Below are 25,704 nucleotides of genomic sequence, written 5' to 3' on the forward strand. Positions count from 1 at the left end.
CAAGGAACGGAATCTTCCCTCTGGTCCCAAATCTCTCTTGTTCAAAGCATCTCTCTTCTTCACCTGTGCTGCAGGGCACTGCTGCCCTCCTTCCCTTGGTTCCTGCCATTCACCCCTTTCTCTAGCAGGCTGAGAGTCATCCTCAACTAAAGAGCAGCTGAGGAGATGGATTTGGGCAGCACAGTGCCTGCAAATGATCTTTTTTGATGAGAGAAAAAAAAATACCTAATGTTGGCACTTTTAGGCCCCTTGAGCCATTCTGATAATCACTGAGGGAAATAGGATATTGTAGTCACTGTCTGGCAAGTGCATGAAGAGCTGCAGTAAATCTTACCATTGTGTTTCTGCAGAAAACCAATGACTTTTTCCAGCACAGTAGTTTTGTCCATCTTGCGAGTGTTGCCTGGAAGCATGGAGCTGAGCTCTTTGATGAGAACGTTGAACTGATCACGCCTCTTCTTCTCAGACTTGTTACGCGAAGCCCTGTAGGCGGGGATATAAAGGAAAGATGAGCAGACGGAGAGGAAAAATCATCGTATACCCGCACTTCGCAGTGTATACACGTGGAAATTAGCTTGCTGTGTGCCTCAGTATGTGAAGATCGACACTGGCCTCCAGCAAAGCTGCAGAGACAAGTAGGAAGTGACTGTTCCTACCTCCCGCTCTTGTCTTTGGGTCCCCTTTAAAGTCCAGTGGAGAGATGGAAGCTTTGCTTGCCCCTTTGTGCTGTCTCTGGACACTCTGGTCAAGTCTATCAGATTGGCATTAAGACCTGTAGGTGAAGCAGCTCTGTCCATCTCCTGGGTATGTGCATGTTCACACAGACTCTGAGGAGGTACTCAGAGCAAGATGAAATAGAAATATGGTGACAACAGTAAAATCATCTATAAAGGAGAAGAGTGGGGACTGGTAAAACTTTTTTTAGACTGATAGACTAAAAAAACTATGGTTCATACTCATCTGTGCAGTATTAACAGGAGAGAGGGACCCTCGTCCTGCAGCTTGCCACTGCACTGGGGCTGGGTCCACCTAGAACGACCTGCCGAGTTTGTTCCTCTGGCTACCTCCAGGCTGCTTACAGAGAGGAACTGAGCTGTTGTCTTCCAGTCATTAAGATCAGGGACCTGAGCAGACATTGCTGCAGCTGCCATCTACACCACATGCCACCTAGTTCAGCCTCCTTTTCAAGCTGACAAGAGCAAGCAAGGGAGAGGGCATCAGCACATCTCATCCCAGCATGGATTTGGTCTGAGGCCGGGATGTGTTCCCAGGCCTGGGGGCTCAGAAGTGCTAGCAGGGGTCCCCTGCTTTGCCCCTAATCCCCGTGTGCCTCTGGGCAAATCGCTTAATGTTGCAGTGCCCCAAATCCTTAGGTGCAAAATGGGGACTCCACAGCTTTCTTTGCCAGCCTTGTCTCCAGCTTGCAGACTCCTCAGAGAGACCCTGCTTCTGCTGCTGTGCTTAAAGAGCTCATAGGAAGAAAGGACTTGATTTCATTTGGGGTGTTTTGACACCATCGTAATACTGTCATTAAGGCTGTTGATAATCTTTTCAGAATGTGCACTTCATTTCTTTAAAATGAGATGTGAACCTATACATGAGCAAGCGTTTTCTGAATTCTTCCCATGAACACGACAATCATTCTACTTGGGGAGTATCACCCAGACTTCTGTAGCCATGTGAAAAAAGAAAAAAAATATAATCCAGAAGGTTTGTTTGTTCTTCTGAAAGGTCCTCAAGCAGACAAGATTTGCCTTATTAATTACGTAAAGATCTAAAAATCTGGTTACATGTAGACAGGGAAGAGAAGCCAAGAGGCCGATTCTCACTCTGAGTTGTTCAGTCCCAGCCAACTCTGCTGTACCTCATAAAGCAGCTCTGGATGCGCACTGGTGAAAATCAGGGCAGAATTTAGCCCAGCATATACATATACCCCAAGGATCAGGGTGGCAATAAACATTCTCAGCAGAGAAATCACTGCAGAGGCTTCTGGATGTTACTACTGACAGAGGGGTAATTTTTGTTTGTCTTGCTCTCAACCCTGAACACACTTGGAGATACACTGGATAGAAGCCAACACTTGATTATTTTACAGCTTTGAACACAAGAGATTGGGTGGATACTGCCTGACTGATTTCAGCCTGTTCTTATTACAGTGCAAAACACTGTCAGAACAAGATGTGAAAAGCTCCAGCCTGATCCTATTTCTGTACAGTTCTAGGGGATGTTAGGAATATCAACATTTTCAATGTTTTATGTCCTCATAATTCCGCCCTCAGTTCATTTTAAGCTCAAAGGGTCTTGATCTTCCAGAAAATAAAATAAAACACCAACTGTCTATAGGGAAAGTATTGCTATAAAAAAAAAAAAAAAAGAAAGATGCTTTGATAGAAATTTAAAGTATCTATTTTTAACACTTGACATTTTATTCACATAGGAAATATAAAAACTTCTCTAGTGGAAATAACTCTACGAAGATCTGAATCAATGATCACAGTAAAATCTTAAAAAAAAGAAGAGAAACAACCCCACAATCAGGTCATCTAAACTATCCCTGCACAGTTGTAAATGCTTTGTTCAGTCCAGTTGTAAATGTCTTAAATATTGCAGTTTTCATCACTTCCCTTGGAAGATTATTCCCTAGCCTTGCTTACTTCACTGGTAGGATATAACATTTACAGCAAACCAAAACAGTCTCTTTCTTAATTCCATGCTATTAATCCCAGTTCTCCACCCTCCTTGCTACTCCAAAAAAACATGACATATCCAAGGGGAAGAAGGAGACGCAGTATGAATAAAATCTGGATTTTTTGTGAACATAGCTAAAGGCAATACAGGACAGCTTGAATTCAGAATGATCAAAACCACCCATTTAAAATGTGTTTTAAATAGCCATTCTTATTCTCTTATATATTTGCTGCTTGTTTTCTTAAAGACAGACTGATACCTGCTGACTAGTAGCCATTATATCTCAATGATTTACAATGAAATGTGACTTTGCATGAGATTTTATACTTCTTTTTGCTCTCCAATGGGATATGCTATACTTGCATCAAAGCAAATAACTGTACCACATACCTTCATTCAGATTAGTAAATTTACTTTTTATTGGAGTGAAAAACGGCAAGTGGTAGTCCTCATTTATTGTTTTCTCATGGTTCATTTCAATGTAATTTTGTTTGGAATTTAGAATTCAATGGAATTGCAAAAGCGTTATTTTAAAACAACTTATTATTAAAGCAAACTGAAAGAAAAGCAGACAGAGAAAAAAGTGGACAAAGCACACTTTTTGTTTAAAATTACTAAATCTATAAAACAAAATAAACCTCGTCTTACATCAAAGAACTGAAAATGAAATTATGGTTTCTTATCTCTAGGAGATCAAAAGACCTCAAAGAGATCTTCGATGCTCCCAGGTCTGGAGCCATCATATCCACATTTTAGTCCTCTGGTTTTCGAAGTTTTGCCTTAGGGAGTCAGATAATGCAGAATGGGGCTCAAAATAACCAGTGTCCTGAAGGAAGAGCTATGAGTTGTGGACATACAACAAACACTTGGCTCAGGGGTGCGAGTGCAGATGCCACTTGTTGGGAGAGGATAGACCTTCTTGTCATGTAGGTGAAATGCAACCTGTATGTGCCTACTAAATTGCAGCAGGTAGTAAATTGTGTCCATGTGTGTGTGTGCTAATCACACTTCCAACTCGGGAAACTCAGCTCCTGACTTGGGTCCATCCCCAAAGAGTTACATCAAGAAATTTCCAGTCCCACCAACTCTTAACTCAGAAAGAAGAGAACAATTTTCTTGGCTTTTTTATCACCTCTAGTGTTTCTCAGCACTGAGGGACTATGTCCTTATACCTAATAGAAGAAAACAAAACAATTCTTTTGCCTGCAGCATGGGACAAACGAGAGTGCTCTGTTTCCAAGACACAACAGTGAAATGTTCATTCAATGGCTTCTCCCAAGTTTGACTCTCTTTAAAGCTTTGGAAGAAAAAATGTAGCTATTAAATGAATTTGAATGGTTTTAGTACACTGTAATAACTTTAGACCTTCATGAAGCCTCTCACGATTTCAAATTTAATTTCAAATTTAGATTTATAAAACACAAAATGTACTTAGATTACGATTTAAATAAGCAATTCCTTTTTTTTTTTTTTTAAATTTTCAAAGTTATAATTTTTTTATTCACCTGGATAGAGGCCTGCCACAGGGTATGACAAAAATTCCCTCCAGGAACAAACAGCACAAAACCCATACCAGATGGTGATGACAATCGCTGATAGAGAGGATATGTGTTATCCTATTTTTGTCTTAGATGGATTCATTTAATGCATTTTTTTAAAGCAATTAGCACACAAATATTGTAAATGTCATCAGGCCATAAGAATGTGGAGCGGCTATGCAAGGTGGGCTCCCCCTGCTCCTTCCTTCCCTGATGGGGGGCTCTGGAGAAGTGTGACATCTCCCGCTGTCCTACACCCTCTCCAAAGAGAATCATAGAATCATAGAATGTCCTGAGCTGGAAGGGACCCACAAGGATCATTGAATCCAACTCCTGTCCCTGCATGTGACAACCGCACAGTTCACACCATGTGTCTGAGGGTGTTGTCCAGTCTCTTCTTGAACACTGTCAGGCTTGGGGCCGTGACACCTCCCTGGGGAGCCTGTTCCAGTGCTCCACCACCCTCTGGGTGAAGAACCTTTTCCTAATGTCCAACCTAAACCTTCCCTGGCACATCTTCCTGACATTCCCTCGGGTTCTGTCATTGGTCACCAGAGAGAAGAGATCAGTGCCTGCCATGAGGTCTCTCCTCAGTCTCCTCCAGGCTGAACAAACCAAGTGACTGTAGGTAGCTGCTCCACATATGACTTCCCCTCTTTGTGAAGTGGTGTGGTTGTGGGAGGCATCCCTTCCCTGAATGCACCTCCCACCTGCCCCAGGTGCCTGCCTGGTTGACAGATGGTTGGGCAGAGCTGCATGCAGAGCTGTACCCCATATCAGCCTTCTCCCACCCATGAAGCCCCCCATGAAGAGCAGAAGCTGGCTGGCCCCTGGCCTCAGAGGATAATGCCTTGCAGTTCTAAGGGGAGTTGGTTAGGTCAGGGCTTTGCTCCTAGTATCAAAGTCAGGCTGATGGGGTTGGGGTTGTTCAGTGTGGAGAAGCAGAGGCTCCAGGGAGATCTTATTGTGGCCTATCAGTGCTTTAAGGGACCTGTAAGAAAGATGGGGACAGACTTTATAGCAGAGCCTGTTGCAATAGGACAAGGGGTGATGGTTCTAAACTAAAGGAGGGGAGATTCAGGCCAGACACGAACAAGAAATTTTTTACAGTGAGGGTGGTGAAACACTGGCCCAGGTTGCCTAGAGAGGTGGGAGATGCCCCATCCCTGGAGACATTCCAGGCCAGGCTGGATGGGGCTCTGAGCAACCTAAACTAGCTGCAGATGTCCCTGCTCATTGCAGGGGGGTTGGACTAGATGACCTTTGAAGACTCCTTCCAACCCAAACTATTCTATGAAAGTCCGGCCTTCTGCAGCCTGAGCATGCTCACATGAAGAGGAGAAAGCAAAGGGGAACGGTTGAGCTGGGTTGCAGCCTGTGCTGACCTATATTGGTGAGAAAAAGCTGCAGGGAAGAAAGAAGCAGAGAAGGAATCAAAAGACATGAAACTGGATCAACTAGTTGTGCCTAGACTGGAAATATTCTTATTAGAGGGAACCATGGGGAAAAATGTGGGCAACCCATGGCTCCCTTTAAAGCAATGAAACTGTGGGCTGCAGTATTGATAACGTATCCAGAAAAAAAACCTTCAAATGCTTCCAAACAGCTTTTCTGCAGATGCCAGTCAGATCTGACAGTTATTAAGAGTTTTATTGCCAAAAGTTGCCTGTCTTGAAACCCTTTTTCTCCCCACAAAGTGTTCATGACAATTTCCCGCCAACCAGGACCTGATGATGGAGTGCACAATGTATCTGAGTCAAGGTTTGTGCCAGTTTAGGGCTGACACAGCACTTTCCCTGGTGTTTCTCTGCTCTGAATGTAACTTCTGGGTGTTTTCATTACTGTGAGACAGGCATTGCTGAATAAATGACCATCATAATTGGAGAAAAAAAGCCCCACTGTTTCAGTTCTCTTTCTTCTGCAAAATGTGGTTTGTTTTTTTTTTTTTCTTTGTAAAAAGCCCACATTTCTATACGCTTGGGAGGTTTGTATGATGTATTATAGTGGCAGGAATATGTTGTTGATTCTCCAGTTCTCATGTTCTGCAGTAATGTGAAGAAAACGATCAATGCCTTTGCTTTTTTGACATTTTCCACAGGAAACATTGCTATGTTATTTTCTTCTAACAGGGCAGCCAAGAATAGGAATCCACGAGATGGCAGTTTTTCAAGTTGTGCTTGGCTATATTTTACTCTCTCTCTCTTTGATTAATTGATTATGGATAAAACAGCTTCTGCAGCAACAAACAGTATCAAGCTCATCACAAGTTAAACAGAGAGTTATAAAAGAAAAAGTGCTCACCTCTTTGCCCTGTCTTTCTCATCTTCATCCATTAGATTGTCTAAGCAGTTTTTTCTGTTGAAGGAATACGAGAATCATTATGAACTGTCATTTTGTTAGCACTGCTTTGCAGGTTAATCTCAGAGTTGCTCTATTTCATTTTAATAACACAGTGATGATATCCAGGTCAGATAAATGTGTCAGCAGTGCTTTATGCCACAGTCTTTGATTTTAGGATACATCCACTGTGGATAATAATGTTCCTGAGCACCATGCCAGCCTTAGGGTCTCAGCAAGGGATCAAGGCTGCCAGGCACAACATGGTGCACCAGCACAGTACAAAACCAGTTACTTCTTGGGGTTTTATTCAGTGTGGAGGTTACTCTCTGCAAACTTGCAAGCTGGATGAACCCTACACTCTGCCCAAGTCAAAAAGGCATTTTCAGCAGCCCCGTGTTCCCCAAAAACCATCCCCAGCGCAAGACTTTGCATTATTGATGCATCTGACTCCTCAGGTGAAGCTTCTTACTGGGAGGCTCTTCATCCTCCTTTGCGGGCCCCAACCCAAAGCCCAAAGATACAGTCGCAACTCTACTGAACTACTCCCGAAATTCAAGGAGTCCTCATAAATCCCACTGCCTGTGCCACACTGCAAATAAACTCTGCCGTGGCCAGCACTGGCCAACAGATTACCCGCCTGGTGCTGCCGGCACCGAGCGTGGGGACACATCATCCCCGTCACTCTTTTTGACAATCTTCACCAGGTTTATAGTCCAATTGCTCCAGCAGTTTGAGCTGTGAGAATAAAGTACTCCAAGCACAAAATATGTTCATAAAACCACTGAGTAGAAGGGGGTCAGCTGGGTAAATTAAGTAAATTCATATAGGCAAGGTGAAGGGAAAAACACACGAGCAGCCCAGTTGAAGGCTGAGATCCTCAGAAACACTTGTCCCCAGCTCAGTGCCCTCCTCTCCTTTGCTCCATGGCCTTATGAGAAAGCAACGCTTCAGCCGTGACATCTCCATTCAGAGGAAGAAGCCCAGAGCTGCTGCAGCCTCTCCAGGCACCTCGCGCCCAGGGTCAGAGCACAAAAGCTGCTGCATCCCACACAAATATTTTCCGAACAGGCAGCACCATGCTGCTGCAAACCCTGAATATTGTCAAAGCAACGTTTTCAAAGTAGCGGTGTAACGACAGGCAATGATAACATCATTTTTTCAAAAATCAGTGTTTCTCATTTAATGATCGCTCAATGTGTACCACATGAATAAAATCGGAGGAGGGGAAGAGGGAAGTTAATTGCTAGGCATTATTTAAGCCCATGGTATTTTCCACAAATGAGTCACACATAAATTTGCCTGCTAAAGAACATTCTATGAAAAAAACAGGAGTGAAAACTTATTGATAGTAAGAACAGTGGATGAATTCTCTCCTTCTGCTACTAGTTCTCGTATAGCAATATTCCACCTGCTCATTACTCAACGGTTCTCTAAGAATATGAAACTACCCTGTAATTTTTTAACAAATATAAGAGTTATGAGGAATTAAAGCTACGGGTCACTGTTTGGCGGGTAAAGCTACTGCTTCAAGGCATTCAACTTGTTGATGGAGGAGCATAAATTGGAAATATGAAGGCCGATGAACTGGCATTTTTAGTCATAACTGGCAAATTTAAGTGTCTGAACTCCATTATATACAACAAATTAAGAAATAATACCATGTAGTTTTTAGATTTTTCTTCAGATATTTATTTGGCCTTGCAAAACAGCCAGTCAGCCATATCACAATCCATATTTTAGACTAGGAGAATTTATAGACCAAATTGAATTTTACTTATCAATGTTTTACAAATATTCTAGGTGTGTATTTGCCCAGTCCCAGAATCAGCCTGCTAGTCCAACCAATATGTTTTCAAATAATTCAGGCTAAAATGTGGTGACAAAATTCAGTGTTTTTTGTTGTTATTTGCTCCCTTACTGCAACCAAAATGTTCACCTATACTATTCAAGAATAAAGAAGGCATCAGTAATACGGGCAAGGGTTAGCATTTAGGGTTTTGCTATCTTTCTTTGCTCAACCTTTGCTCAAAATGTTCTGTTGCACACACCCTTATTGAATCTAGGATATGACAAGCAAAATGGGGCAGCAGGAGTCGTTTCCTCTGAATCCCTGAGGGTCTTCCTCTGCTGAAGGCCTCCTCTGGTTGTAACAGATTCCCAGCAGAAAGCAGGAACATGGGGGTGAGAGCTCGGAGGAAGGATGGGGGTCCATGGGGCAGTCAGCACCCCTACGGCTCAGTCCCAGCTGTTCTGGAGTGGCACAATGTCCCTAATGGAAAGGGGCTTCCTACAGCTGTGCCCTATAAACCATCAAGGAATCACACTGCTGGGAAGCCTCTACCCTTACGGGAGAGCAACAGGTCTAACTGGTCTGTTGTGCCAAGGATTTGGCGAGATCTGTAAAGCAATTTGTGGCCAGCTTCCAGTAAACAAGGCTTCTCACTGACTGACATGAAATTCTGGACCTGCTGTGCTGTTGCTAGTGTTAGACAAGATCTAATTGTCATTTTGCTTCTGTTTGCTCACACAGCAAAATCTCCAGAGCATCGTAAGAATTGCTAACAGCATTTGCCAGTACATATGTACCATACGAAATTAAAACTGTTCTCAATAAAACAGATACGGCAGAGTATACAACTGCTGCAAATTGGTACTGCCATCCATCTCCCTAGCTGCACCAGATGCTGGCTTAACACCTGGAGGAGAAACTCATGGCATGGAGCTTTGGTACGTGCTTAGTACAACCTGCTTGCTTTATGTTATTTTCCCAGTCCTTGAGCTGGGAGGGTCCCAAATAACAAGCTGGAAATCTACTCTTTCATCCCCATCAGTGCCTGGTTTAAGAGGCAACTGGCTCATTGTAATGAGGGAGGCAGGCAGTAAATGCCATGGCTCTGTGCCATGGTTCGCCTGCAAAGAGCTGACATAAAAGCCAAGCAGCACAAGGATTTATCAAAATTTGAACTATCATGCTAACAAAGAGAATTTGGAAACCTATGAGTAACAACACCACATGACGTAACACCTGTCAACGGAATATTTAACAGTGACAGCTACATTTGGAGCTTCATTAATTTAGTCATTATCAACAAGGAGTGAAGAGCCTATCACTCAGAAAGATGGGAACCACCTGGAATAAGGAGGGGAAGGCTCATGTACTCCCATCAGGGCAGTACTCAGGCACACAGAAAGACACATATCCACAAGTGGGGAAGAGTGGCATCTTGGAAACAAAAGACTGGCTTAAACTGTTAACTGCGTACCCCCAGCGTAGTTATCATATGGAGAATTATAGCAGAAACATCCCCCCCCTCATTCATTCATACAATGAATAGTTGCTTGGGAAAGAAGTAATTTGGGCAGATTGCCAGCTCACTCCAGGGACTCTCCAGAAGAAAGGTTGCACATGTTTATTTTGACACAGTCTGTTCCCAGTGGACACAGAGTTTGCACTATAAAATTCATCTGGCACTGATCACCTTATCCTGCACTCAAAACTTGTTTTTTAGTGAGTATAACCACTACTCTTCTGTGTAGGTGAGGGGGGTTTCTCTCCTCCTTGTCCTACTGCTCATAAGGATATAAAATTACTGATGCACAAACTTTTTTTAGCTGTTGATTCCCCACTAAGTTGCCATGTGGCCAGCTAATCTCAATTCCTACAAATTGGCCTGATATTTATCAGGATTTTTAAATAATATTCACTTAACTCAGCTGAATTAAACCAGAGATGTAAATCTTCTTTAGAGATCCTGGGATGTGCCTGGGGAAGCCTGGTGAGAAATCGGTGTTTGTGTTCCTCTGGCGGGCAGCTAGGAGGGGGAAGACTGTGTTTTTCCTCCCTTTTGCTCTCCAGCATGGTGGGGTGTCTGCCTCTACCACCCTACAGGCCTGCGTGGGGTGTTCAGCCACTTGTCCTGGATAGGGCACGTCCAGCCCTGGGGAGAGAGGTGCTTCCTACCATACCCTGGTGTTGCTTCTCACCCACTGCTGACACACCTGAGCCCTCCCCTGGACCTCACTCTCAGACCTCTTAGGATGCTGGCATAACACCACCATCCTAAGTAAAGATGATGATATTGTACTTGGAGAACAATCCTCTCACAGACATGGGATGGGCAAGTGTTGTATGGAAAACCAGGATGAAACACCTTGAACTACCTTCTGGCTGCTGGGCAGACCCTACCTAACGACTGTTATCTTTGTGAGGAGGAAAGAAAAAGAGCAACAGGGTGGAAGGCAGACATGCTCCCATGCCTTCCAGACACATTGCTCAGCCTCCAGTGCCCATCTCTGCTGAGTGATGCCTCTGCAAGATGCTCAATGCTGCCTCAACGGTGAGTTACCCTCCAGTTCCCTCTTCCAAGGGGAAGAAAAAAGGCTGTTAAGGAAGAGCTCAGCATTTCAAAGGAGGCATGTAAGCATGTTTGGGACTTGAGGATTTAAAGGCTGGATCCACCCATGCGCCTGAGAAGGGAGAGCAAGTGGTGGCATCCCACGCACAGTGAGCAGGATCCAGGAGATAGGAAGAAGGATTTGAAGGCGAGTACGGGCTGCGGGGATGAGCCAAGTGGGACAGTTTCTGGCCACCTCCTAGCACAGGGGACAGTGTGGCTGGGTCACTGCGCTGGCACTGCTGCTGAGTCTCCTGCCTGGGGACAAAAGACAAGGTCTGGTAGACACTGTGGTGGGACAATGGCCTTGTCCCACGGGTGCTCCACAGTGGAGGTTACATGGGCTTGGCATTAGCAGCTGTTCCCCCTTCTTCTCAGCTAAGGCAGAGCTCCAAAATGAAGTAAAACATGCTAACAAAGTATTTCCTTTCCAAGCCTTGCTGGGGGACCAAGATTAGCAAATGGGAAGCAGCACGAAAGGTCATGGGGACACTCAAGAAGTGACCACCTGACCATTTTAAATGCCTTGTTCCATATTTCTCTGACATGCATGAAGCACTAGGATATCCCACTATGAGGGCTATGGTGTGAACACACACAGACAAAGGATTTGTATAAACACAAATCAAAATAAATCAGAAGTTTTATAGACACATAAAACTTAACTGCAACCCTCCATCCTTATTTTTCAGATGCAAACCTATGAACTGTTACAAGAACACACTGGAATCCGTAACTAAATGCAACTCAATCCTGTTCATAGCAATCAAAATTGATTTATCAAAAAGTAAACAGAGTAGCCTTAAGAAAAGATAGTAAAAAATCACTTTCCTGATGACATACATTGTTATTCGAGAAGAGACTGTGACTTTTCACTGGGAGAATGGCAGTCTGCAGTTACCATGGGTCATGTAATGCCGCAATTGTTATGGGAATTACTGTGTTTATGAGTAAGGGAAAATCCAGTAGCATGATAAGTGTCCAACTTTATAGCTCTGACTATTTTTGCCTGACAGTGTGCAGCTTAGTCTTCTTTCATTCAGTAGATTACTACATTTTGTTTACACTAGAGAAGAGGTTATTTAGAGATTTAAAAAAAAAAAAGAAAGAAAAGAGAAAGAAAACTTTTTGAGAAAATATTTGACTTCATGGGCTTCTCCATGTTTCATATGTAAGTGTACAATGACACTTTAGATGGTAAGGCGCTTAAAGCAAAACAGATGTTAAAAAATTATCCAAATGTAGAAAATGAAAATGATGAAATTTGACATAAATTAACGCTCCACTCTTCTGAACTGGGGATGGCAGGGAGATGCTCACAGGTAATGCAGCTGAGTATTATGAGATTATAATGAAGAGAATAAAGGTTTGGGACATATTCTGGGTATATTCTTTACATTATCCCCATTTAGTTGGAAGAGGCATTCCTTTCTGTAGGTCAGAAATGCTGCTCCTATTGCTGTGTGCTACTTGACAGCTTCCCCCTCTGCCCCGGTGCTGGTTGAATTTTAGGGTGCGTCACCTGCGAACCCTCTACAGATGCAGTATAATTTGCATCATTTTAAGTCAGCAGTGAGACGGCTGACGTCAGCAGCACCGTGCTGGAGGGCGGCCAGGGCAACTGAGAGGCGTCCTTTATCTCCAGCTTGTGAGCAACATGGAAAGTTTGTGCGGCGCTTGGGATCTCCAATGACGATCAGTACATACATGCTCGTTATCTTCCTTATTATTATTATTACTGGGTGACTAAAGCCATTCAGACTTCAGTGAACAGGCTAAAAGTGAATCCCCGGGTTCAGCCACTGCTCAGCTCTACCCTCGCAAGGCTGGAAAGACAAAGACAAACAAATTAAACTAACACTAATCAGCAAAGACTGCCATCTGTATAACTGGGAGCACTTCTCCGCGTGCCTGTCCCCTTCCAGCAATGCTGAACAGGATTAGCCTTCCGTGGGCGGACGGGGAAAGTAGGTCAGTTCGGTAACATCGCTGTGTGTGATGAACGGAGGAGGATTTGACTGCAGTGGTCTGCTGGCAGCCCTCTCGCCTTCTGTAGGAGCCACAGAGATGAAGCACCTGGCCTTGTCATGGGGCACACGAGGTGGCTCCAGCCCCTCAGTCCCTGTATGATGACACCTGCTGGTGGTAGCAGCAGGGGTTTTGCAAAGCCTGGCTCATGCTTTGGAGTTACTGGCTGTATTTCAACAAGGAAACTGAGGCACGGGGCAGCTAAAGGCTTAGTTATTGCTAGTTTGTGCAAAGCCAAACATTTGTTAAAGCTTATGAATGAGAAAAGCGATGAGGGATGATGAATCATCCGCTAGAGATATTGTCTTTCTGTATTGACTGCATTGGGTGTGTAGGGATGGTGGCAGGAAAGCCAAAGCTCATCTAGAATTGACAGTTGCAGGGTATGTCAAGGGCCGCAAGAACTTCTTCTCTTACATCAGTGGTAAAAGGCTGAACAATGGAAGTATGGAACTGCTGCAGTATTGGGGATGAGTGGGGAGGTGAATTAGTGAGGTGAATCAGCCTTTTTTGCTGCAGTCTTCACCAGCAAGGTCTCCCAGCCGTCTGTGTTGGAGGCAGGGCCAGGGAGGAGCAGAAGGACCAGCAGCAGGTGAGGGTCAACTGAAGGATCTTGAGGGAGTTTGAGGGAGGTTGACCTGTACAAGTCGACGGGGACCAACCACCTGCCTAAATGGGTGCTGGGAGAGTTGGTGTCCTTGCTAGGCTGATCCTTCTCATCTTTGAGAGGTCATGGAGATGGGGGCAGGTGTCTGATGACTTGGGAAAGGCAAATATTGCCTTGAAAAAAGGCAGGACTGTTATCACGCAGGGGACCGGAGAGGCTGGAGGAAAGGGCTGAAAAGAACCTCACAAAATTGAGTGAGGACAACTGCCAAGTCCTGTACCTAGGAATGATGAGCCTTGGGCTCTGATACAGGCTGGGGATGGACTGACCAGGGAGCAGCTCTGCAGGAAAGGCCCTGGGAGTCCTGGCAGGCAGAGTGCTGTGCATAAGCCAGCGCTATGCCCTGGTGACAAGGACAGCCAGCAGCAACCTGGGCTGCATGGACTGCACAGCCTGATCAAGGGAAGGCATTATCCCACTTGACTCAGCACTTGTTAGGTCACAAATAGGGTAGTATGTCTGTTTTTGGGTCCCCCAGAGCTATACATTAACTGGAGGGAGTTCAGCAGACACCCCTCCAAGGCACTGAGGGCTGGAGCACTCACCTGGTCAGGAGGTGCTGGGGTAGCTGGGCTGGTTTGGTCTGGACAAGAGACACCTTTGGGGCACTTTACAGCCCCCCAGTGCCTACAAGGAATCAACAAGGAGCCAGAGCTGGGCTCCTCATGGTGGTGCAGGACGAGATAGTCAGAAATAATGGGCATAGGTGGAAAGAAGAGAGGAGAACCTTTTCCCCATGAGGACAGCCAGGTAGTAGAGCAGGCTGCCCAGTGAGGCTGTGCCAGCTCCATTTTTGCAGGATTTCAAGACCTGACTGAAAAAGCCCTGAGCAGCCTTGTCTGACCTCAAAGATGGCCCCGCTTTGATCAGGAGGTTGGACTGGAGACCTCCTGAGGTCCCTTCCAACTGGAATTGTCCTGTGATTCTGGATCTTCTGAGCTGGCTACCACTGGGAACATCCTAAGCATATCAGTCCCCTTGAATTAGTTCCTATATTGTATATGTTCCTGAAATCTATTTTATTATGCTTTTGCTGTTCTGTGCTACAAATAGCTTGCGCACTGTCTCCCCTACACTGACAACCCTCCTGCTTTATAAACCTGACATCTAGGAGAAAAGAACGCGAGATACACCTCTCAACAGTGTATGCCTGTTTATCATGTGTCTGTCGTGTCATTTTTAGATGATGATTTAAAAAAATATTCACTTTGTGGTAGAATTGGCAAAAAAATGAAGGAGAAAAATACCTCTCATGAGAATGGCCCTTGACTGTTATTCTTCTCTCTCTACTTCTCATGTTCTTAAACTGGTTTAGATATTTATATAACTTTAATCCTCATAGTCTCAGAAGTCCCAAATGTACAAAGACTTTAACATGTGCTTAAGTCTATATTGCTATAAGAAGTCCCTCATGTATGTGTATCTTTGCAAAATCCAGGCCTAAACATGGAGGTAGAGCTGCACAGATTATTTTGTAATTACTAGCTCTGAAATCTTCCCTTGAAAATAGTCTCACTCATAAAGTATTCTCAGTTGCAAAAATCTGTTACACTTTATTTGCTTCTGCAAATATTTAAATAAACAGAATAATAGGACATCTGATCTATGATCTTCTGATGGTCAAATGCTCAGCCAGTACAAGCAAACTGGCAGAGTATGTGAGCATAACAGTATAAAGATTAATTTGTCAAAAACTCAAGGACTGTTGTTTGGTTTGGCACAAACTACCTGGGAAACACCAACACAAACAGAAAATCAGTGTTTTTCGGTGGGATTGTCGTCAAAGTCTTTTTTTTTTTTTTTTTTTCTGGCAGCAGTAGCCTTGACAAGATCCTTTTAATCCTTTCCATCCAATTAAACAGGCTGCAGTGGCACCAGAGTATAAAGCAAGATGCCCAGGAGTTGACATAGGTTGGTCTCATTCCCCCCACTCTTCTGTTTGTTTATTGGTTAACCATTTATGGATGGCTCTCAAAGTACCCAATTATTCTTCTTTTAAAAGCTCTGGGCCTGGGTGTTATTTCACCCTTACTCCAGAAGGGAATTCTGAATTTTTGACAGTGTTGTCAAATTCATTGTCACAATTTACACCAGATGTGAAGCTGTCCCCTCCATTCATAAGATGCTGAAGGAAGAAGCCACACACTTCTGTGGAGATTTCAGCAGGAAAGCAGAAACTAAACATGAAGTCGAATTTCCTTCTATTTTTAGGCACCTAAGCCAACGTGGCAGCTCCTTCTCCACTGAGCAGGACCTGGGGTGAAGGATTGTCCTCTCTCAGTGTCCCTGCCTTCTCCTCATCCTGGTGGGGTCTCCTTTGCTTCTTCAATCATTTAGAACCTGTGGGCCCATCTCCAAGGAATGGACCATGACTTGAGCCAGGCAGCGAGTGCTCTCCTTGGCCTTCCCCGTCCTCAGAGGTGTCCCAGCATGGTGACATCCATGGGGACTCAGCTGCTCTGAGGTATGAGGGAAAATGTGACTGCTCCTGCACAGCGCCTGCAAGAAGCAACAGCTTCCATGCCCTGTGCAAGAGGCAAAGCTGTGGCCTAAATCTGCTGCTGTACAGGGAGAAAAAATATCCCTACAGAATATAAATAAATACAGATATCAACACCAATAATCCCATCACTTTTGTGTTAACAGCTTGATAACGTATCTGCTTATAATTCACACACTGCACTACATTTTCTGCGCTGTAGTAAGTATCATATCCCTGTCAGCAGAACTAAATATTTAATCATCTGGGGAGATGAATCATGAAAAGCTGTTTTGGGGAGATATTTTTAAATGGACAAATTGTTGTCATTTAATTTCGAGAACTTGCTGTCTCTCTCTTCTCTCAGAAGGAACTCTGCAAGCCTGTTACCATGCAGACTATTGCTCTGTATGGTTTGCTTCCCTTGCAGGTGAACCGTGTAACCTACTGGGTTTTAAGGTAATTTCTGACAAGACCAATGCAGGAGGGTGCAGTCAGCTCAGGGTTTGGCTGGGCACCACTAAGCCTAATGATGTAGGGAGGGCAGAGACACATAATCTGCCTTGTTGCATGGTACCTTCCAGATGGATGCTCTCCGGCTGTGGTCCCTCAACTTTGTGTCTGAGTCTATAAACCTGCCAAGAGCTCAGACATGGCATCAGACCAAGGGTACACCTGTATTTTGCACCATCTCAAACATTTATGTCCTTGAGTCCCTCCTATCTCAGGCTGAGTCACAGTCCAGCTCTGATGCCAGCACGTCCCCACTGATGTGAGAAGTGCCGCTGTTCTCAGACTCTTCATGCTACCACTGGGTCCCATTTTTACAATGATAAAGTTTCTCCAGCGTGTTGTAAAATTCAAATCAGGTTTTACAAAATGAATCTCTAAGGAAAAAGGATAATTATTAAAGAGCTTCATTAGTGCTTTGCAATCTTAATTATGATAATTATATTTTTGTAGCTAATATAACTGAACTCCTGCTTTTAAATCCCATTAATGAGCATTTTTAATCCTTCTCCTACTGGGCTAACAAAACCATAATGTTGAACTTTATATTTACATGGGGTACTATTTTTAATAAAAATGATGCGCAGTTTACTTAGGATTTCCATTCCCTTTTATCTACACTTTGAAGGTGCATCTTCTCCCAAGATGCAGGAAATGAAGAAGAGCAAAGATGAATTCAGCAGCCTGGGGCTGATTTGTCTTCCTCGCAACAAAAGGGCACAGTCCCTGCACCAGGACCTCAGAATCATAGAATGTCCAGAGTTGGAAGGGACCCACAAGGATCATGGAGTCCAACTCCTGTCCCTGCATATGACAACCCCACAGTTCACACCATGTGTCTGGGGGCGTTGTCCAGTCTCTTCTTGAACACTGTCAGGCTTGGGGCCGTGACACCTCCCTGGGGAGCCTGTTCCAGTGCTCCACCACCCTTTGGGAGAATGGCAGCAGGATGGCAGCTGCCTGAGGATACTGGCTGCCGTCAGGGAAGCCTGTTACACCGCTGCGCCCTTGGAAGCACAGATTTAAAACCCTTTTCCTGAAGAGCCCAACGACTCATCTTCACCCGCCCTGCGTCCTCCTGTGGACTTCAACAAGACCATGTGCACCATGCAAACTGGCGGAGGATGCGACCCACCACATGAAATGGAGACTTGCCCAGGGGGAAGAGATTGGGTGGTTGCAGTGGACCGCACTGCTACACCAGAGCAGTCCCATGGGCAAGCAGGAGACCAAGGGGTTGCAGGAGCCGTGCTGTGGTGGCCAGATTCATGGCAGCAAAGAGATGTCAGAGCAGCTTGGCTGCCATGGGGGGCCCAGCAGCATCCTGCCAGCCACCACAGCCATCCTACCCCACTGGCACTTCCCATAGCCCCGCTGCAAGCAGCCCGCCCTGCATCATGTGTTTCCACCATCACACTCTGAAACGTGTCACCTCTTCCCCCAGAGCAGCTGGCCCTGGCAAGCAGCTGCCAGGAAGATGTACTGCAGGGGTGTGATCTAACACTCATGTCTGATACACCTATTTCCTTCTTTTTTGGGTTGTAATCGATGGTCAGGACCAGGGGGAAATGTGGAAGCTGGGGGAAAAGGTCAAAAGAAATGTAAATAAAAAAGAAATGCCTAAGTTCACAAACTGTTCACCTTATGCATGAGCAGGAAAAGGCACCTCCCCAACCAGCTACTGGAAATCTTAAGAAGTGTCAGCAAGTGATACCAGTATAAACAGTCTTTTCTTAGTACCGTTTATAATCCCTGATAGAGCAGAATTTGCTGCTGTGTCCCATATTATAAACCACCCACCACCACCCAGATGCAATGAACTAGTGGAATTTTTTTATGAGTCTCTTCACAGCCACATATTTTACAATTACTAACACAGAGAGTAAAAGATCAAAGAGGGAAGAGCATACAAATTCAGATATCTCAATAAAGAAATGAAAACAATAAAGCATATATTGAATATTATCTGCCCATTAATCTCTGGAGTAAATTCAGAAAACTAATTAAAAGCTTCTACACAGATAAATGATAAGCTGCTTTATTCAATGAGCTCAACATACGAACAAACAGAGGTTTGTGTTGATATCATCGTTATTAGCAACTGCATTAAAGCAAATGATTTTTGCTTTGCTACTGGGAATACAGTGATTTGAAAAACAAAATGTTAAGAGATGAAAAATTCAAACCTTTAACGAGCATATCGCATTTCCTGTTCTTTTCTTTTTTAATTTATTTCAGGTAATGATAACTCCTATAGGTCAATACAACAAAAAAATAAGACATGAAGAAAACAAACTAAAGCCTATACAGAAGTATGAAAAATCTCTGCATAATCATTCTCCAGTGGAAGTCCAGCTTTAAAGGGTGATATGGCCTCCACACATGGGGATTTCTCTATTTCATCAGTGCTTCCTGCACCTTGTGTCCCTTTTTCTGCTATCGGTTTCACCACTCGCAGAGGATTTTGTCTGAATTTTACAGGGAGGTTTTGTCTCCTCAACCGTAATTGATAGATGTTCTATTTTTGTGGTGCAGAGCCGCTGTCTTGTGTGACGTGGCGTGGCGATGCTGCATGGGTAGCTCGCAAGGCAGCCAGCCCCGCTCTCCCTCGGTGCTCCCGGATTAGTCCCCACCCCAGGCACCCCTTTGGATGGGTGCCACTTGAAAAGAGGGATCCTGAAGAACACTTAAGACAACAAATTTTACATCTTGAGCTGTGTGCTCAATTTAAATGCAGAGCATGAAATAATTAGTTTTAATATAAAGTCAGTCCTGAATGTGAGGTTTTATGATCGGTTAAAACTGACCTGGCTCCAGAATTCAGGTACCCTCATAAGGATCCTACACAAGAAAATAACTTGAAAAACTCATTTTTTTAATCCACAGTGCACGCCAGTGACCTGGGGCTGATTAGCATAAAACCAGATTTAAACTGATGAAATGAGGGAATGAGAGAGAACTGTAACTGCTTTTGTTTATATTTTGTATTCATACACCAGCATCTTCCTACTTCATATTATACGTTAAACTCTCCCTGTTGACCAAAATGAAGCAGAGACTTCAAAAAGTCTCAGGCTAATGTCCTCTTCAACACAGGCTAAATGCAGGATAAAGTCCACAGAGTGTAAAGTGCTCTTAAATTTTAGCGTATTCACTCAACTGCGGTGTTTCAGAAACAGAGAAGTCATTAAAAGCCCCATAGCAAAATATCGAATTACGCCTCTGCCAGATATTAACTTTGAAATGAAAGAATAGAGACACTCTGAAAACCACAGTGAAATACTGATGTGCTGATTCACTTCACGCTTATGTACTGTGCAAGTTAGAACTACAAAATAATACATCTTTTCTGTGCCAAAAGATATTGGTAGGAAAGCATCTTTTGGCTATGATGGGTGCTGCTTTCCATTCTGAATGTGCATTTTCCCTTTCCACTTGTAAGAAAATTTGCTGTCAGAATGTCAAGCTAACTTGCTATTTTATTTGCCATCTGCATCAAATATTAATACAGACACACTAAGTATGTGTCTATGTCCCAAAAGGCCTGAGTTGTTGCACACTTACCTATCTTTCATAATTACCAGGGTGAAAACTAGGAGGGAAAAATATAAAAAAACTGACATAATTTTAGAGCTCTACTCATGCTGAATCACATTTTATTTCAGAGTGCCATGGCCATTACAGGAGCACCACATCTGGAAAAATAGGTCTTGAACCCTCAATGCACCATGAATTTTGCAGATAATCGAAAAAAAAATAAAATCAGGACTAACTATCCTGCAGAAAGTAAGGTATTTTACATGCCATCTATTCTGTAGCCACTACTGTGACTTCAGCTCTTGCAGGCATATCTGATCTGGCTTTAAAAAAGCACTGAAGCGTCAGGGTGGCTCAGTGTAGGTCTGATAGTTTACATATTCACCCAGTGTCACCAAAAAATGTTGTGTAGGGCACCTCATTTAGGTGAAAAGAAGAAGGAGAAAGAGAAAGAGGAGGAAAGAAAGCGAAGTTGGCAGGCAGCTGAGGTTGGTGTCGGGTCAGGTCCTCTGGCTCACAGCCTGGTGTGGAGCAGACAGGAGAGGTAAATCACAGGGTCGAGATGGGGAGAAAACACACCGAAAAAAGGGATCTTGGAGGCAGTTTTGGAGACCCCAGAAAAAAAAAAAAAAAGCTGTTGTCACAGGATGAATTGGGATGTTTGGTCGCAGAGATGTTATGGCTGCTCCTCATCTGGTGGGTTTAAAGCAATCTCAAGGGGGGCTAGAGGAACTGCAGTAACTTCAGTGTCTGCAGAAAAGACATTAATTTGTAGAAAATGTGCCAAAGGTAGTATAAAATTTGATATCACAGAACTTCACTTAGAATGACTTATACTTCATCCTACTGCCACACTATTTTGACTCTATTTGGGTCTGGGGATTTTTGCTTTTAAGCAGAAAAAATATTTGCTTCCCCTTGGATGTTATTTCATCCCTCGCCCTCCTTCCTTTAGATACTTCAAAAGGCAAGCTCCTGAGAAAACTTTTCTGCTGGTTTCCATTGTTTCCTACTTCGAGTGAAAAAAAGTACATTATGTTAAATCTGAACACCAAGACTTTGTGAATGTGTAAACTTCAGAACTCTAAACCTTTCAGTCTGTGCCAATGTAAACCACCTAAAGTGCAGAGAATTAAGTACACTTTATCCTCTCTGGCCGTGATTGAACATGCTTCAGTCCTAAAATCTGCAGCAGGGAGTGTCTCAAATCCCCCAAAGCAGAGCGGGGCTTTTACAAATGGGTATGAGAAAAAGAGGGATATCTTCATCCAAATCTCAGTCCCAGCCCTTTAGCTCTCTCCTTTGAAAATTCACAACTTGTTGTTTCTAATCACCTCACTCAGAAGAACACAGAGCAGGAAAAACTAAAACCTACCTTTACTAAGCAAAATGCATCATATTCCCCTAATTCCTGGGAAAAAATGCACAAAAATTTTAATGAGCATTTCTGTAGCACAGATTGGGATCTGCCTATATAGCCTCAAGTTGCCCCAGGGAAGGTTCAGACTGGATATGAGGAATCATTTCTTCATGGAAGGGGTTGTCAGGCATTGGAACAGGCTGCCCAGGGAAGTGGTGGAGTCACCATCCCTGGAGGTGTTTAAAAGACACATAGATGAGGTTCTTAGGGACATGGTTTAGTGTCAGTGTTAGGTTATGGTTGGACTCTATGACCTTTACGGGTCTCTTCCAACCAAAATGATTCTGTGATTCTATGACTCTATATCACCCACACTTTTCAATGTTGCTCCATTAATGTCTAACTGTCCTGTTTTCTAGAAAAATAGGTGTCTTGGTCCAACCCCTAGAAGATGGAAGGTCTAAGATGTGCATTTTGAGAACCCAGTTATGGGCTCTTTGTCCCTCAAGCAGGAATGGTCTCTCCCTGCCCTGCCTATCCCACTGCCCACAGCACCCCAGGCCAGCACCCTCTCCCCTCAACAGAAAGGCTGGGCGAAACGGTTTAAGTTGGTGCTGGTCAAAGGAATTCAGAAGAGCAAGCAAATAAAAGACAGGAATTCCTGATATTTGCTCTTGTCTCTCATCACTCGGAAATATTTTACTGGAATGTACCACAACGCAGTTGCAGCTGTGCTTCAGTTGGTCCACTGTCTAGTTCCAGGCTATTTTAAAACTGATATTATCCTGAGAAATAATGAGGAGTCTTAAACTAAACTGTGAAGCACGCAGTAAATTTTTAGTTGGTTAAAGAGTGAGGAGTGGAATGCGAGAGTATGTTTTTCCTGATATGTTTTCTCTCTCTCTCTTCATGGAAATATTGATGTGAAGGATAGTAATACTGCTACTGAATTCTGACCCGTGTGGCTATAAAGATACATTACTTGCATCAGTCCAGAAGACAGTTCTCTCAATCTTGCTTCCTCTGCAAATGCAGTTATCTTGCATTGGCACTTTGCAAAATCCTCTAAATTACTATTAAATTAAATACTTTTAATTTATGGAGAATTTTAGCTGAACTCATATTTCTGTGCCATTAATTATCAAGTATTTTACTGACTCTGGGAAAAACATTAATAAATCAATCTAAATGAACTCCCACCTTCCCCCATGAACTGAGAATGGGTGTCATCAGTCACACTCTAACCTGAGAAGGTCGTATTTCTCTTGGATTCATCATTAATCTCGTTTTGAATCGTGCATTTCTGAGTGGGTGCAGGGCAGCATTTTCAAATATGGGGGTTTTAAGCTAGTCATGGCAGTATATTTAGCTGCCTGAATACACAGATGGATTTTCAGAGGTCTTATGTGATTTAAAACAACTGTTGTTTTGGTTTGTTGCTGTTGTTGTTGGTTTGCTTTGGTTTTGTTATTGTTGTCGTTGTTGTTTTTTCCCCAGATACACTGGTGATCTTTTAGATAAAATATGGTTTCCAGTGTATCCTTAGACACAGTGGAGCTCTGGGGAAGTACTGGTGGCAACACAAGTAGTGATAAATCACTGCAATTGAAGGACATGTGGGTGCTTGGAAGGGTAGTTAGATGAGTAAATATGGATTTAAGTGCTGGTAAGTCATGTCTAAGGAGGACTGTAGTAGCAGAGAAGGCAGGTGAGATATTTCAAATGCTGACAGCGCTACTGGGGACATTCTTATTACCACTTAAAAACAGTGTCACTCCACAGTGAAAAAACAAATGTGTTATTTTACAGACCACTCAACAAAAGTGGATGTGTTTCATCCTCCATTGGCCAAACCCAACACAAATCTTGGCAAAGGAAGGTGTTTCATGAAGTTATATGGACTCAGTGTATTAATTTTCACTGTGACACAGATTATTAGAAACTCAATGATATGTGGAATGTTTTATGATGTGCTTTCATGCTGATAAATAGCTAATCACCATATATTTGTGACAACAGAGCATTACAGAGAGCATTGATATGTGTTCTAAAAAACACCATCGGTCCTTTTACGCCTTCTGCATAATGCCCTATCATCTGCAGTGCTTAACTTTGCAGTTTTGCTTTCAAAAACACACAGAAAAATCATCATGAGAATCCTAACATTTTTCAAAGCCTCCTTTCTGGTCTTTTGTGCTGTTTTTTTTCAGTAGAAGTGCATTACGTGCCATTCGACAGACAGTAATTGTATGTGTATTGAATTAAAGCATTGATTTTAATTTTCAAAGTCAACTTCACTCTCTTTCAGCTGAATGAATTACTTTTTTCATCAGAAAAAACATTGGTACTGGACTTCAGATACAGAATCATAGCTTATGCAGCCTGACATCAGGGGTATTTTCTGCTCTTCTCTCTTTGAAATATCGAAAGGTTCTAACTTGCCCATTACCCAGGAAAAAAAAAATAATAAAAAAAAATCTCTGAATGGCTAGCACAGCTCCTAAATTCATAGCTAGCTTTCAGCTATTTTGTGTTGTGTTTCAATTCCCTGGCTGCTAGAATGATTTTCAATCATACAGATAAGCAATAACAGGCTGGGCAAAGCTTGGCTGAGAAACCTTGAAAGAAAATCCAGGTGCTGTTAGGAATTACACTGATTATGCCATGGACTGCTATCTATCTTTGAGTCAATGGTGAGGTATATTAAGGAGGCTCCCTGGGAAACAGAGGCTCTCTGACCCTTTCCCCCGTATTATCCATTTCACAGACGCAGGCACTCTTCTTTCTTTAGTCTACTCCTGAGGAACTAAACTGCAAACTGAAGCAGTCACTCTCACATGGAAGCCATAGGAAGAAAAAAAAGAGGAAAATATAATAAAAAAAAGAAGGATCATAGGCACTCATACCAAAGAGATTAAAAAAAAAAAAAGACTGAAGCTTTGTGCCAAGTTTCAGAAGACATGCTTCTTCTCCTCTCTCAAAACCTAATCACCACAAGCCAACCCTCTGACCTGGTGTTCTTATCATACATATAAAGATATCTGCTATTTTCTTACTCTTAAACTATCAAGGCAATCATCTTGGGCTCAGTCTGGATTTTGTCCCTCTCTTGAGTGCAGGAAGCTATTCATCCTGCCCTCCCGACTGCTCAGGTCTCTGTCAAGAATGGCCCTCTACTGCAGCGTTAGGGAAGGACACAGGAAGGCACAGGAACAACATGGACCTGTTGGAGAGGGTCCAGAGGGAGCCACAAAAATGATCAGAGGGTTGGAACACCTCTGCTGTGAGGACAGGCTGAGACAGTTGGGGTTGTTCAGCCTGGAGAAGAGAAGGCTCCGGGGAGACCTTATTGCAGCCTTTCAGTATTTAAAAGGGGCCTATAAGAAAGATGGGGACAGACTTTTTAGCACAAGCCCTGTTGTGATAGGACAAGGGGTGATGGTTTTAAACTAAAGGAGGGGAGATTCAGGCCAGACATGAAGAACAAATTTTTTACAATGAGGGTGGTGAAACACTGACCCAGGTTGCCCAGAGAGGTGGGAGATGCCCCATCCCTGGAGACATTCCTGGCCAGGCTGGACGGGGCAACCTGATCTAGTTGGAGATGTCCCTGCTCATTGCAAGGGGTTGGACTAGGTGACCCTGGAAGGTCCTTTCCAACCCAAACTGTTCTGTGATTCTATGATTGCCCCACCCAGGTCTGGTACTGGGGAAATTCTAGTTGCCTACCATCATCCTCCATCCAGCACTTCAGCTGGGACAGAGGAATGAGGCCAGTCCCTGTTCTCACTCACATCAGAAATGAAAGTAAGTCCTCCGAAATGAGTGGAGCTAAAGCTCTGTAAAACTGACTTGGAGTTGCGACCCAGCACTATACACTGAGCCACTAAAGTGGAGCTGGAATGAGTGAGCGCAGCAGCTGCTCCACTGTTTTTACTACTAATACAGAGTCATGGTTTGGATGAGGAGTCTGCCCAGCTCCAGCCACGCTGCATGCTACAGGTGGGACAGGGTCAGAATTTGCCTGAAGACTTTTTTTTGGTCATATTTGTTGCACAGTATTCTGAATGAAGAATTCTTAAACTCTGCAGAGTTTAAGAATTTATTCTCGTACTGTTTTGATTCCTCCCAATTCTGTAGGCAGGCCTTAGCTTTCCCTTGTT

The 25,704-nt window shown here is 43.6% G+C and overlaps 1 protein-coding gene across 3 annotated transcripts in view; it reads right to left on the reverse strand.

Moving 5' to 3' along the window:
* NPAS2 (neuronal PAS domain protein 2) overlaps positions 1-25,704 on the reverse strand; it is a 108,678-nt gene that overhangs the window by 50,191 nt on the left and 32,783 nt on the right. For all 3 annotated transcript variants that reach the window (XM_065829490.2, XM_065829492.2, XM_065829491.2), the window contains 2 exons: positions 6,528-6,581; positions 335-483 (listed from right to left, as the gene is read on the reverse strand). In XM_065829490.2, coding sequence (XP_065685562.2) covers positions 335-483; positions 6,528-6,581 — 203 coding nt within the window. The remainder of the gene's footprint in view (positions 1-334; positions 484-6,527; positions 6,582-25,704) is intronic.

Source organism: Patagioenas fasciata, chromosome 1 (genome assembly GCF_037038585.1).
Source record: "Patagioenas fasciata isolate bPatFas1 chromosome 1, bPatFas1.hap1, whole genome shotgun sequence".
Taxonomy (NCBI): Eukaryota; Metazoa; Chordata; class Aves; order Columbiformes; family Columbidae; genus Patagioenas; species Patagioenas fasciata.